At 40.1% G+C, this 15,941-nt stretch overlaps 1 protein-coding gene across 1 annotated transcript; it reads right to left on the bottom strand.

The window, feature by feature from the left end:
- Window positions 1-208: 208 nt before the first annotated feature.
- Window positions 209-12,515, bottom strand: CD83 (CD83 molecule). Its single transcript, XM_032223261.1, has 5 exons — window positions 12,438-12,515; window positions 12,138-12,268; window positions 6,369-6,582; window positions 6,165-6,271; window positions 209-1,311 (listed from the first exon to the last, which is right to left on the bottom strand). Exons 1-5 carry the CDS (start codon window positions 12,478-12,480, stop codon window positions 1,246-1,248), a joined length of 561 nt encoding a protein of 186 aa, XP_032079152.1. The 5' UTR covers window positions 12,481-12,515; the 3' UTR covers window positions 209-1,245.
- Window positions 12,516-15,941: the final 3,426 nt, after the last annotated feature.

A 15,941-nucleotide genomic window follows, 5' to 3' on the forward strand; every position in this document is an offset into this window, starting at 1 on the left:
TTTCAGTTTCAGCACAGGCCTCCCAATGATCAGCTGTTTCAGGCTGCAGGGATTGCCATAGCCTATTGCCGCCTCCGCAAGCCCCATTTTCCCCATTTGCTGCAAGGTGGTAAATTGCTGGAAGGCAGAGGCCAAAGGGTGGGGGCCAGTGAGTGGGCAGGGCTACATTCGGTGTATACGACGCACCCAAATTTTCACCCTCTTTGGCGGGGGGGAATGCATCTTACACTCCGAAAAATGCGGTATATTCATCTTGCAGGAAATGAAATACAGTAGTCGTCACTTAATGACAGTAATTGGGATTGGCAATTCCATCATTAACCATTACAATGCAGTTGTAAAGTGCAATATCACATGAACATGGGAGGTCACAACAGCAGTTGTGGCAATTCCAGTTGCCATCAATTAAGTAAATCCCATATGGTCATTAGGCAAGATGTCACATGATTACTATTTGGAATCCCTGCTGGCTTCCCCAATGACTTTGCTTGTTGGAAACTAACAGTGAAGGTCACAAATGACATCCAGGTCATCATAGGATTACTGCAACTATTGTCATTGCAAGTTGATTGCCATGTGCAATCATGTGACCATGGAGATGCTCCAGTGGCCACAAGTATGAAGACCAGTTGTAAGTCTCCTTGTTCAGCACCAACATAACTTTGAATGGTCTTTGAATGAGTGGTCATTGAATGAGGAATAACTGTAATGTTCTCTGAATTTTTCTTATCTTCTTACTAAATATATGATGCAATACAAAGGGCCTTGCCAGATATGATTTCAAATCCATACAAGGAATTGAGATGCCAGTTAATAAGATTTCAGTCACTGGTTAATTGCTGAGCTTGAGTTTTTTTCTTGCTGTGATAGTTCCTGTTTGCCTTTCTCTCATAATTGGAGCAATCCAGAAGCTGGTGCAATTAAAAGCTACCAATAATTGCACTGAGTGATTGGTAGGGAGGGACATTTGGACTTTTGTGCAGATCTGAAACTACATCTGATAATCCTGATGAGTCACAAAATACTCACTTGTAATGAAATGTGAGGACTTGACAACCTAAAGAGTACCAGACCGAGTAAGGCACTTATGCAGTTATATCCTTCATCTACAGTATTGTGACAATATCTATTTGTTGACATAGTACTATTGACGAGCTCCTTGTAGCACCACCAAATTAACTGATAAGGTTGTCTTTCCCAATGCTGTCCAATATTGGGTAATAGAAACCATTCTTTCGATAGGTACTATAAAGGTAGAGTTTGCTTTTCAGATTTATGATGATCAGAAGATCTTCTCTCTTTTAAGCATGTCTAAAAAAAAAGAAAACAATATTTGACGCAAACTGTCTTAAGGCTGAAGTAAAACATAAATGTAAGTAAATGTAGAAGCAAGTTACAAGTTATTAGCATTTATAACTTAATCCCTTACATTATAGTTAAACCCTTAATCTCTTAGGTAAAACTGTTTTTTTTTAAAAGCCATTCCAAAACAAAGATGCAAAAATGTTCATTTGGAGTTTCAATATCTCAGATAGTTACTAACTCAAAAGCCTCCCAATTCCTAATTTCACTGAAAAAAAATATTATAAGGAAAAAGAAGGAAGAGAGGTACTTTAAGGCTATTATGAAATGGCTGTCCAGTCAAAGCAGACAGCCAAGGAAGACACAAACAGCCAGGAAGAAATGTTCAGGAAATCTTTTGACTAGTAGGGTCAGTGTAGTAGATAACCAGGCTGAGCCCAAGAAGAGGGGGGGGGTCAAACATCTAATCAGTGTCAACTCCCTTCACACCCAAACAACATCAAGTCCAGCCCACCTTGAATCCACTGACTCTTATCTACCACCAATTAGTTTTCATGATTTGTAGCCCAGATTCTTATAGAGACCTTAAGATTTCAATAAATCTTTATATTCATTTGAACTGCCTGGATTTCCTGATTTTCCCAGCACTTGACCAGTGGTTGGTTTCAAAAATTTTTAGAACCTCTTCTGTAGGTGTGGCCTGCTTTGTGGGAGTGGCTTGCCAGCCATGTGACTGGGTGGGAGTGGCTTGCCAGCCATTTGACCGAGTGGGAGTGGCTTGGCAGTCATGTGACTGGGTGGATGTGGCCAACTTGTAAAATGTGGTGAAACTCACTTAACAACGCTCTTGCTTAGCAACCAAAATGTTGGCTTAGAAACTCTGGCATTTGAAGCACACAAGTCTTAAAGCTGTCAAGTTACAGGACTCTTGCACCCCTAACCCTTTAGAAAAAGGGGTGTTCAAACTTGACAGCTTAAAGACTTGTGGACTTCAACTCCCAGAATTCCTCCTCTCGCTCTTCATCTTGATGAAGGGGGGAGGGAGCTGGAACCGGTTCTAAATGGCACTGTAGATTTGTGGAACCTCTTCTATAGAAGAGGTTAGAACTGGCAGGAACCCACCCCTGCACTTGACCGACAGGCTTCATTATCTGGAAGTTCTCTATGCTAATAATCATCATTAAATCTAGGATTACTATATTCCACAAGTTAATAGTTTTGAGTTCTGAAGAGAGGTATCATCTATAGCCTGATTATGTCACCTTAAAGAGTAATCTGAAGACAAAAACACCTCCATGGGTTTCCTCTTCTCTTCTCTTCTCCTTTCATATTGATTTTAGTTTTATAAACCTGTATCCAATCCTGTCTATTTATCTGAAAGAGGAGTTATCATAAAAGTGAATATGTTGGTTCTGGCTTAGATGTCCCTATCCTCATTTCTGAAACAATATTAATATCTTCTTGGGTCCAAATACTGTTGTGGACTGTGTCTATTAAATTTAACAAAAGTTCTGCAGCCAATGTAAATAATAAATGAATAAAATAAAAGTCTTAAATGTTCTTTTTTGAAATTTAAGCAGTTGGAAATCAACCTAATGTAAGTTAATTTTGTGCAGGTAAGGCTTTATTAACATAGAAGAAATGTCCCGTAACTTTTTATTTTCTTGAAATAGTCATTTCTAGCACAAGTCCCAGCTTCCATCAACTTAGAAACCCCACTACATTTCTATCTCAAATAAAGTTTAGGGCTGTTGTTTTCTTAAAAAAAAAAAAAGCCTGGAGAAACAAAGAGGTACTATAGAAAAAACCTCAACTATTTTCAGGCGAGCGAGCAGAAAAAAATATTATTTTTCTGTTCTGTCTTCCTGTGTTTCAATTAAGCAATTTCCTTCAACATTTATCAAGCCAAATCTTATACTGAATGGCATAAATTAAAACCAAAGATTGATGATATCAAAATACAAACATGTAACAGCTTCTTACAAGATCAACGAGAGGCAGATTTTAGCTAAGATAAATTATCTCCTCAGCAGATAATCTTTGATTAATGCCAATGAATATGGTAATCAAGCAAAGGCAGAAATTACACACGACAGCCAATTTGGTATATGGATAGAAGCCGGGAGAATGTGAACTCTAGTTTTGCCTTAGGCATGAAAGTCAACTTGGTGACTTTGGGCTAATCACTTTCTCTCAGGCCTAGCAAGAAAGAAATGGCAACCACTTGCCAAAGAAAACTGATTAATTCAGGCAGTCATGAGAGTCAACAATGAATGCAAAGGCAAGCAAGCGAACAAGAAATTATGTACAGTACATCTTATGTATTGTATTTGATGTTACTTTACTTTATCCTTAATGTGGTTTATTTCAGACATGCAGTTCTAACCCATCCTTGATAATAAATCAATTAGCAATAAGATGGCTGCTATGTTTCTCACTTCATTGGGCACCATTTTTTTATTTGATGCTGTTCAGTGTAAGTACTTCATCAATAAGGTGCATAGGATTGCAGTGGCCTCTCAAACATATTGGGTACAGTCGCAACAGTGGTGGGTTTCAAAAATTTTTAGAACCTCTTCTGTAGGTGTGGCCTGCTTTGTAGGAGTGGCTTGCCAGCCATGTCACTGGGTGGGAGCGGCTTGCCAGCCATGTGACAAGTGGGAGTGGCTTGCCAGCCATGTGACTGGGTGGGCGTGGCCAACTTGTAAAATGTGGTGAAACTCACTTAACAACACTCTTGCTTAGCAACCAAAATGTTGGCTCAGAAACTCTGGCATTTGAAGCATGCAAGTCTTAAAGCTGTCAAGTTACAAGGCCCTTGCACCCCTAACCGTTTAGAAAAAAAACCCCAAGGGTGTTCAAACTTGACAGCTTTAAGACTTGTGGACTTCAACTCCCAGAATTCCTCCTCCAGTCATGTTGGCTCAGGAACTCTGGCATTGAAGTGTGCAAGTCTTAAAGCTGTCAAGTTACAAGACCCTTGCACCCCTAACCGTTTAGGAAAAAAAAACCCAGGTGTGTTCAAACTTGACAGATTTAAGACTTGTGGACTTCAACTCCCAGAATTCCTCCTCTCGCTCTTCATCTTGATGATGTGTGGATGGACGGGGGGGGGGGAGGGAGCTGGAACCGGTTCTAAATGGCACTGTAGATTTGTGGAACCTCTTCTATAGAAGAGGTTAGAACAGGCAGGAACACATCCCTGAGTCACAGTATCCCTCCAAAAAGTGTCACCAAATTGTCATTTTTAATGTGTTTGAGAATAAGAGAAGTATTACATTCATTGGGTATAATTTTAATTATCCTTAACTGATGTAATGAGATTTTAATGTAAAGCTCCTTGAATCAGATTTAGTATTTTTCCTGTCTCAGAAGCCAAATACATTTCCAATCTTAAAAAATATATCTAAATTGCCTAATTTGAAGGGTTATGTAGTCCACCCTTTCATCTGTGATGAAAGATCAAGAATGTGAGAGGACAGGAAGTTGCCTTTCAACACTGAGCAGATAAAAATGACACAATGCAGGTACTTGGGTCTCTTGATTAATCATGTCCTTAATTAGGACAAAATATCTTACATTAATGATTTCTAAATTGGCACCTATACATTAGTATATACACATTGGAACATATACATTTTTGCATGTGTGCATCTCTATATCTCTTCTTTGTCTTCTTCTTTTCACTAAGGCAGAAGCTGTTTCCCTAACTCCGGGATGGCAAACCTATGTCACACGTGCCACAGGTGGCACACAGAGCCATTTGTCAGGGCATGCGAAGCATTGCCCTGTCAGCTGAGTTCATCTTTTTTTAAAGCCATTTTTTGCCCTCCCCAGGCTCCACCGCCTGCTGCCAATCACCTCCACTAGACCGATTAGATCCCACAGATTAGGCCTCCTCCGAATTCCATCCGCCGGCCAGTGTCGACTGGCGACTACCCGGAGGAGAGCCTTCTCTGTGGCTGCTCCGACCCTCTGGAACGAACTCCCCGTGGAGATTCGAACCCTCACCACCCTCCAGGCCTTCTGCAAAGCCCTTAAAACCTGGCTGTTCCGACAGGCCTGGGGCTAAAGAGCTGTTGCCCCCGTCTCGAATGGTATGACTGTTGTGTGTTTTTTTAAATTATGCATTGTTATGTTTCGTTTTTTATTTTATTGTCTGTACCCCCTTTCCCTGATTTGAATTGTGAGCCGCCCTGAGTCCCCTTCGGGGGAAAAGGGCAGCATATAAATATAATCAAATCAAATCACAGGTGGCACACAGAGCCATTTGTCAGGGCATGCGAGGCATTGCACTGTCAGCTGAGTTCATCTTTTTTTAAAGACATTTTTCGCCCTCCCCAGGCTCCAGAGGCTTTATAGGAGCCTGGGGAGGGTGAAAAAAGCCTCCCCCCCCCCCGGAGGCCCTCTGGAGGCTTCAGGAGCTTCACTTCACTGTTTATGCAGGCAGTCTGTTTCTTTGGAGGTATTTTTCACCCTTCTGTGCTTTGCTTGACCATTTCGGCTCCATATAAAAACCGATCATTATCTGCAATCGTCTCTCTTTCTCTCCCCCCCCCCCCTCTTTGCCCTGCACAGAAGCTTAGCATCTTGGTCACTGAACTTCCAATGGCCTGTATTTGTGTATGTCTTACTTACAACCAATATTTCTTCACTAAACAACATCATCAGGCTGTGCAATCATGCCAGAAACCTTCAGAAATTAATCCTCTATATCCTAGAAGACTGGGAGTGAAGCTAATAAACAGAAGAAGGTGAACGTGCCCATATATCTGCATTTTCTTGTTATGCAGGAAGGAACACTTGGAAAAAAAGGCAGTAAATAGAATCCTAGGGTAGAAAGACTTGTGGAAAACACTTACACAAGTAAGGATGATAAGTAACAAATAGAAGCTCCCAATAGTGATTAGCAACAATAGTTCTGTGGTGTATTTTTGGAGTTTCAGATTTTGCGATTCCTCATGACAGCCTGCAAAGCAAAACAGTAATCTTTACGTGATTAAAGTACTTCGAAAGTTCCAACTGCAAGGAAAAAGAAGAGAGATTGACAAACAGGTGTACCATACCTATTACTCTGAGTATAATTGTACTTTGGTTGTATTCTCTGACTGGTTCCAGTAAGATACATTTATAAGTTCCACTACTCAAGTGCGTAGCATGTTTAATCTTCAGAAAATGCCAAGTGCCATTAGAAATCTCTAAGGAGTCGTTAAATCCTCTGGAATATGCATGTTCTTTATTATATTCCGCGTCCTTCGGCCCTCTGTGGTTTTCATCAATCTATAAATTTAATGACAAATTAACATAGAGACTTTTGATTGCAACTACATGAAAGTATTTATACGCCAGTGCTAAACCACTGCAGCAGCCTTCCCACTGTGCTGCCCTTCATAAGTCTACAGTTTAGTGAAAGGGGAAAAAAGTCATGATGTGTCACATGATGGCTCCATGACAATGTAAATTTGACACTCCTGCTCTATTGCTTTCTTTAATCTGGCACCCATTCAGATGTTCAGGCTGGTGGCAGTGAGACGTGAGCCTGAAACTCTTTCTGAGGATGCGAAGAAGTAATATTGGTGTTAGAGGAACGACAAACTAGAAATTTTTAACATTAATTGAGAATTAACCTAAGTGACCAACGTTGCTGAAGTTTAAAACAGATGAGATTTTAAAGGCAAATCTTCAAAACTAATTAAGGAGAGAAGCAACTTAAAAGTAAGGAGAAATTTCCTGACAGAACAATTAAACAGTGCAACAACTTGCCTCAAAATGTTGTGAATGCTCCAACACTGGAAGTTTTAAAGAAGGAATTGGACAACTGTTTATCTGGAATGGTATGTGGTTTCCTGCCTGAGCAGGGTGTTTGGTCTAGAAGACCTCCAAGGTCTCTTCCAACTCCAACTATTCTGTGGAAATGTAGCATAACCAAACCCTTTAATGAAGGGTTTCCAGTCTGGAGCCTTCTGGATGCTTGCTGAAATTCATGCCTAGAGGTCCTGGTCTCCTATTTAAAGAGTACTGGTTTATCTGCTACTGTTGAAAATGGCTCTTTATAAAGCAAAATACAGCATTCAAGAGATAATTGGAGCCATTCTTAGAATTCAGGGGTTCTGTCAATGGTTAAATCTGCCACCCTAAACTCACACAGGGCAGAGTGACTGGTGAAAGCTTTTCCTGCAGTGAAGGAAATTCCCCAATTGCTGCACCTTAACTTGCCATTTTTAAGCTTTCAAAAGAGTTATCACTCACTGAAAAGAGCACGTCCAAAGCAAAAAATATTATTAAAGCATTTTTTTTATACCATGGATAGATGCAAAAGGGGAAAGGCTCAAAGTATTGCAAAAACGAACTATTTTATTGTAATTTTGGCTGCTTCAGAGCTGAGCTGGAAATAAAAGACTCATCTTCCAATACTGTTGACATTCTAGAATCAGGTAGACTCATTGCTTTCAAGTCACCACCGAATCCTGGTATGGAGCTGTTTATTGCTGCTAAAGCAGCTTTAAATTGATGATGTTACTGATTATGAGAATGAGCAGTAGGCAAGAATGAGGGGCACACCTGCCTGAAATGCTTTGTGCCTGTGGTGCTGTTTCAGCTAAATCTGGCTCCAATTTGATTAATATTTAATACACATTTTAATTTCCGCCATTTGGATAGTTCTGGTAGCAGAATGGGATGGCTCGGGGCCAAAAGAGCCATGTTAGAACTAGACTAGTAAACTTTAAAATAGGAAACCGTTTCTAATGATTAAATAATCTGCTTTAGTAATCTGCTAAATCCAGTGTATACAGGAAAACAAGATATAAAGGTAATATGTGCAAACTGTATCTTCTTGAAAAAATGACAGCCCCCCCCCCCCAAAAAAAAATGGCATAAGGCAGCGACAATTCTTCAAAAACATAAATGCAATACACTTATTTTTCCTTTTAGGATAAATTCTTTCAGAGCCATCTAATAACATTTGCCTGTGGGGTCATCTAGTGGCCATATCTGGTTTGACAGGATAAATTATTTTTTGCCTAAATTGTTTACAAGGAAAAGCTATACATACATACATACATACATACATACATACATACATACATACATACATACATACTGCAAATTTTTACAATGCATCCCACTGTAGCTAAAGTATCAATAGCCAAATATTCTGCCATGAAAAATTGCTGCTATTAAATGTGTATTTATTATCAGTGTTAGTATTGTTCAGTATCCAATTCAATAAAGTGTACAGAACCATCATTCATCTATCTCATCAATCAATTTTTCAGAAGCCAGTTAGACAGAATACAAATGAACCATCCCTCCTGCTAAATTCCAGAGCGCTAATCATTTCAATATTCCCATCCTAATCCTTCAATTTTTCAGTTCACTTAATCTGAAATAAGAAACGGTTTCAGCATAATGTCTCCGAAGGCAATCCTACACCCCATGAAGTTCATGGAGTTTCCCTTACTCTCCTACTGATTTGCTATAACCTCTTACCTAGGAGGTCATTATGAGAGGAATTCACTCTCCTCAACTTTACACTGTTGGCTGCAATTTACAGAAGTTGGAAAACAGCAACCTTCCAAGTATATCAGATTTAAGCAACTTTTTAGAATGTATATCTCCCAATAATATCTGTTTCGGGGAATTTAACTGATTTATTCTGTCTCTCTTTTGGTTATTTGAAATCACAAAAAAAGTTCGCACTTTTCTTTGAATTGCAGCTCTGCAAATGGGTTTTCCCCCCATTAGTAGGAACTCTCTGTCTTACTCATCTCCTAGTCATCACTTTCTCTTCTCCTTCTCTCCTCCATCCCTCCCACACAATCCCTGCAAAGGAATCAGTATTTGGTTCCTGGAACTTGTTTCTTCCTATGTATTTAGAACTTAAGTCACCCTGCCACTGATCCAATGATCCCCACAACAACATGGAGCCATAACACCACACTCAGGGGATAAATTGCTGCCATATGAGTATTCCACCAAAAAGCTAACATGACTGGAAATCTTTTGGAAACAACCACAACAAACTGAATTTGTTTTGACTGCACAGAATTTTCCTAACAGGTTTTTTTTAAAAAAAAAAAAAACTGGTGTTTTTAAACACCAGGCAAATAATAATTATAAACAATGAATACAGTATCTGGGGAATACCTAAAAGACAATTGCATTTATTACAGCATAAAAGATAATAGATATAGTCTGGCTTCGTCAGATACCATGCATTGTTTTAGTTGTTGATTGATAATGTGGTTACCCTTCTGAAAATTAACCTGGATCACTATGATCTTGTTATGTGTTAAGGTAAGTTGATCAGAGGTGGTATTCAGCAGGTTCTGACCAGTTCTGGAGAACCGGTAGCGGAAATTTTGAGTAGTTTAGAGAACCGGTAAATACCACCTCTGACTGGTCCTGCCCCCATCTATTCTCTGCCTCCCGAGTCCCAGCTGATTGGGAGGAAATGGGGATTTTACAGTAACCTTCCCCTGGAATGGGGAGGGAATGGAGATTTTACAGTATCCTTCCCTTGCCACACCCACCAAGCCATGCTACGCCCATCAAGCCACGCTCACAGAACAGGTACTAAAAAATTTTTAAATCCCACCACTGAAGTTGATGTGTGTTTAACACAATATCTATTCTAAGTCTTTCAAATATACAGTATAACTACTATATTACATATATAGTGTACATCTTGTTATTTGTGGGGGGAAGTGCAGCATTTTCATTCATTTACATTTTGTATCCTTTGTTATAAGTTAAGATGAATTCCAGCTATTTTTTTTTTAAACTCAGCTTTCGGATGAGCCTTTAACATATTTAACATACCTAGTTAATGGGTTATTGTTATTTTAGATAGAAGATCTTTTTTAACAATATATCACACAATAAGCTGGAAAATCTTGCTTTTGTTACAGTCTGATCATTAATTTGACACAACATGTAGTACACTCTGCAGAGTCACATTATTCTCATAATTCTCAAGCAGCAAAGTCAAAGGTTAATTGTTTGTATTTACCGCACAGTTCACAATTATCCCATACTTGTGACTTAACCTTAGAGCTATTTGAACTTTACAGTGCAAAATGTCATACAATTTGTTGGGATTATTATTTAATAGTCCCCTAGAGGGCTTAAATACACTGCTTATTGATTAGGCCCCTAATAGTTTTTTAAGTGATTAATTCTACTATTTGCCTGTTTGCCTGACTGCATTCTATCAAGTTTGCAGCTCGGTGCTGCCATTATCTTGAAACAATTCCACTGATTTCTTTTTAAAAATGCAAAAGAGATCGAGAGAGAGAGAGAGGCAACATGGTGTATTATTCCAACTGTTCTGAACTGGTATACAGAAAAAAAGAAGCAATGCATTCCTTGTTCTGAATGTTAGGCTCTTGTGACATAATTTTGCTTTCATCTGCAAAAGCCCTATTCTTCAACCTGGAGACCCCTGTGTATGGGGAAATACAGCCTACAAACTGCATCAGTAGAATACAGGTAGTCCTCAACTTAACGACCATAATTGAGCCCCAAATTTCTGCTGCTAAGTGAGACATTTGTCAAGTGAGATTTGTCCCACTTTACAACCTTTTGTGACACGGTTGTTAAGTGCATCACTGCAGTTGTTAAGTTAATAACACCATTGTTAAGCGAACCTGGCTTCCCCATTGACTTTGCTTGTCAGAAGGTTACAAAAATAATTACCACGAGACACTGTAACCATCATAAATATGATGAGTCAGTTGCCAAGCATCTGAATTTTGATCCCGTGACCATGAGGATGTTGCAATGACCATAAGCGTATACAACCGTCATAAGTCACTTTTTTTCAATGCCATTGTAACTTTGCTCACTAAATGAACTGTTGTAAGTCAAGGACTACTTACCATTCATAAAGCGCTCCATGGTAGTGGATTTGGCTATTTGAGAGACCGCCTTCTGCCGATTACCTCCCTCCGTCCCATCAGATCGCATAGAGTAGGCCTCCTCCGAATTCCATCCGCCAGTCAGTGCCGACTGGCGACTACGCGGAGGAGAGCCTTCTCAGTTGCAGCTCCGACGCTATGGAACAATCTCCCCGTGGAGATCCGCACCCTCACCACCGTCCAGGCCTTCCGCACAGCCCTCAAGATCTGGCTATCCCGTCAGGCCTGGGGATAAGACTTTACTCTCGCCCCTCCCGAATGTTGAATGAATGTTGGGTTTTTACTGCTAATTATTTTTATTCACATTTTCTTTTTGTGTTTTGTCCTGCACTCCCCCCACTATTATTGTAAGCCGCCCTGAGTCCCCTCAGGGAAAAGGGCGGCCTATAAATGCTTAATAAAATGAAAAAAAAATGAAAAATGACTATGTGTATTAGAAGTTGTTCTTCCTAATATGCATGCACGCCCACTCATCAGAGTATTGTTTAACCATTTTCAGATAAACACTCATGTAGCTAATAATGCAATATATGAACTGAAGCAACTACAGCAATCTATATGATTATGGCAACATGAGCCGAGGTGGCGCAGTGGTTAGGGTGCAGTACTGCAGGCCACTTCAGCTGACTGCTATCTGCAGTTCAGCGGTTCAAATCTCACCGGCTCAAAGATTGACTCAGCCTTCCATCCTTCCGAGGTGGGAGAAATGAGGACCCAGACTGTGGGGGTGATATGCTGACTCTGTAAACTGCTTAGAGAGGGCTGAAAGCCCTATGAAGCAGTATATAAGTCTAACTGCTATTGCTATTGCTAACATATTTTTCACCCTCTCAGTATGACATCAAAAATCACATAAGGCATGAAACAGAATCCAGTAAATGAAGTAAATGAATCACAGCAGTTTTTTTTTTTTACCTTATGCCAGGAGATAGTTCCAGTTGTGAGCTGTAGATCTTGGAAAACCTTACAAGGGAGAAAAGCATCTTCATTACAGGTCGCCTCAACTTCTTGTGGGACAGCAACTGCTGCACGAAGCCCAAACCAGACTGAAAAAGAAAAGATACCAGAAAAAAAAGATACTAAAAATGAACAGCTGTAGGGTGATTTTCCAAATGAAAGATACTTTTTTTTTTTTCAAATCAAGAAAGATCCTGAAGGTGTGGCGAAAATGAAGAGGCAGAGAGTAATAAAACATTGAAAAGAAAACTTATTTACTTTGACTTAAGAAGACAAGCTGATAGCAACGCATTGAGGCCATGAGTGCTCAGCCAAAGGGGAGATCTTGGTTCTTTTCAGGAGAAGGCAAGAAGAAGTGAAAGAGATGCTGTCTAACAGCCTGTAAAGATCACAGGAAACAAATTATTGGGGACTTCCCCCTCCTCCCCAACTTCAAATTAAGGAAGTCTTAAAGGCCACAGGCTGGAGGCAGAAAGTCCCACAGGATAGCCTTCATCTTTTTAATAATAATTAAAAAATAAGTGTAATCAGAGATGCAGTACTATAATAAGTCTACTTTGGGGGATTATTCCATATTTCCCCCCAAATGATCCCTCAAAAACTCAGTAACTCACCCAACTCTTCACTTGGAACATTTTACAATATTTTTATATGAGGTTAGTCTAGAGAAGGGTTTTTTTTTCCATCCCTCGTGGTTTTTTCCCCACGCATCCATGCAATGTCACTTCCATGGTTTGAATATCATTAGGCAGCAAAAAATAATAATAATACAAGAGTATGTTATGATAATTCCCCTTTCCCCTGAATTTGCAGAGTGGTAGATTCAAAAGGGAGAGAGTAGAGTAGAATAGAATAGAATAGAATAGAATAGAATAGAATTCTTTATTGGCCAATAAAGAATTGGACACACAAGGAATTTGTGATTGGACACACAAGGAATTTGTCTTTGGTGCAAATGCTCTCACTGTACATAAAGAAAAATAAAATAGAATACATTCATCAAGAATCATAAGATACAACCCTTAGTGATAGTCATAGGTTACTAATAAGCAATCAAATTATACTAGGAAACAAATAAAACTATATAAATTTTAAAGATACAAGCAACATGGTGTATGAGGTATGGTGGACACTTACATAGCTCCTATCAGCAACTATTGAAAATAGCTGTATTTTTTTTTCTCAACAATCATGCAGCAATCCTCCAAATATTTAAATTTATCAATAAAACATTGTAAGGAAAAAGCCTTCATTCAAAAGTAGGAAACAGAGACTACGCAAAACGAACATCCACATGATCTGGGGAATGAAAATTTATCCATTCTTTTGTAAGCTCATGTCGGGCACAAGCAACGAGATCCATATGTGAAAGGTTCAAGTCGACTACTTCATTCTTCCTAGCTATAGTACAAGGATCTCCCCAGACTACTCGTCCATCCTTGAGAACAAACAAATAATGTTCCATGGAACTTTGGGTATGTCAGTCCTAGATCTCTTACAACTGCGCAATGACTCGAGGCTAATACCCTGCTTGATCACTCCTCCTTGCCTGACTGATAGTTTTCCAACATTAAAAACATTTTTTTTTACATATTCAATATTTCTGTTCCAAAAGACATGGTAAAGTTGATGGTACTTTTATCAACTGCCATGCCACTCAGTTTTATGTTATTTATTTATTTTCCTTCTTTTCTGTAGAGCAGTGGTTCTCAACCTGTGGTCCGCAGACCCCTGGAGGGTTGCAATGTCCATGAAAGCTTGAAGAAATATTGTTTTGTTTTTTTTGGGGGGGGGTCAAAAGTTTTATTTCTTTTAAAACAAACATTTCATCATTCCTCAATCAGTAAAACATCGGAGTACAATTTTTTGTGTGTCAAAATAGTTCTAGTTTACCACCAAATTCTTGTCTAGACTAATGTATACCCCTCCCTCCCTCCACCCTCCCCCCCAACTCCCCTCCTCCTTCCCCCCCCCCAACTTCCCAGAACCCGTACCCGGTATGGATTTTTAACAAACACAGACTAAAATCTATTGAGAAAAAAAAGAAATAAAGAAATTAATGACATCTCTACATTGATCTTAGCTTCTTCTTGCTGAGCTAACTTTAAACAATTTAAATCATTTCTGATCTTAAGCATAGGCTAACTGGAATTTCTTGGTCCCGTATTTATTTTGTATATAGTCAATCCATTTTTTCCAGTCTCGTTTATATCTCTCATTTGAGTGATCTTTAAGATATGCCGATATTTTAGCCGTCTCGGCTAAGTTTGTAACTTTCAATGTCCATTCTTGAGTTGTAGACAAGTCTTCCCTTCTTCCAGTATTGCGCCTCCAACAGTCTTGCTGCCGTTATTAGGTGCAGAAGAAATATTGTTATTGTGGCCCGCCAGCAGCCTGCACAGCTGGCAGCAGATTCATACAGTGAGGAGGTTGGAAGGAACAAGGGCTGGGGAGGGCTCTGATGAGGGCTCTGTGTTGGAGGCAGAAAGGGGGCCAGAGCCGTATGCCAGTTATCAGCTGCCTTCAGAGTCAGACATCAGTGAGGCAGACGAACAGCTGGAGCCTGTTCCCAGAGTGTTCCCATGAGCAGAGTTGCCAGATGAAGGGAACAGCTAAAGAACAAGGTCGACTTGGGAGTAAGACCACAGGTGGACAATGAATGGCCTTTCCCAGAGGAAATAAAAGAGCGGAAGGGGAGTGGAGTTTGCAGGAGACAATTTGTTTGCTTAATTGGTCCGTGACTCTCCGAGACTCCTTGCCAAGTTTCGCAGATATCGGCTTATCAGCTCTTCAAGCCAGATAAGGTCTGTGACTGTAAATCCTCCCTTGAAAGACTTAGCTGGATGTGAATGAGCAGAATTCACAGTGAATTAATAGAAAGGTTTTTTTGTCGGGACAAGGAGTTTGCTTCATGCAACTGTTCTCAGTCAGAACAGTTGTGATTTAAATCTTGAGTTAAGTCTTGGTGATTCGGATTTTGGAGCCATGGTCAGGGGCCACAAAAGGTATTTTAATGGGGTTCCATGATGGAGAAAAGGTTAAGAATCACTGTTGTAGAGGATATGGGAGTGGGTGTTGTTTTGCTTTGCTCTTTCAGGATGTGTACAGCTGAGGATGGAGCAGTGATTTTTGATCCTTGTTCCCAGGATTTCAAGTCAGCAGAAGAAATGGCCATCAGGAATCAGGGCTCCCTGTCAGAATGTTTCTTAGAGGCTGCAAAGTAAAACAGATTCTTGAAAATCTAGCTAAAAGATAGGAAATGCATGCAAAAGATTAAGATTAAGATTAAGATTTAGTTTATTTGTATGCCGCCCTTCTCTGGGAGGGACTCAGGGTGGCGAACAACTCAAAAGGGGAAAAGGGGATACAAACACAATACATGTAATTAAAATACACAAGAGTCATACAGCCATACAAGTCGAGAGCGGAGGGGAACTCATCAACCCCAGGCCTGCCGGCACAGCCAGGTTTTGACGGCTTTCCGGAAGGCCTGGAGAGAGGTGAGGGTCCGAATCTCCGCGGGGAGTTCATTCCAAAGGGACGGAGCTGCTACAGAGAAGGCCCTCCCCCGGGTGGTAACCAGATGGCATTGGCTGGTAGACGGAACCCGGAGGAGGCCGACCCTGTGCGATCTAACGGGTCTATGGGAGGTAATTGGCAGCAGGCGGTCTCTCAAGTACCCAGGTCCAATACCATGAAGGGCTTTATAAGTTACGACTAGCACTTTGAAGCGTAAGAAAATGGGTTCATGGAATTATAGAA

This window comes from Thamnophis elegans, chromosome 8 (assembly GCF_009769535.1).
Source record: "Thamnophis elegans isolate rThaEle1 chromosome 8, rThaEle1.pri, whole genome shotgun sequence".
In the NCBI taxonomy this organism is placed as follows: Eukaryota; Metazoa; Chordata; class Lepidosauria; order Squamata; family Colubridae; genus Thamnophis; species Thamnophis elegans.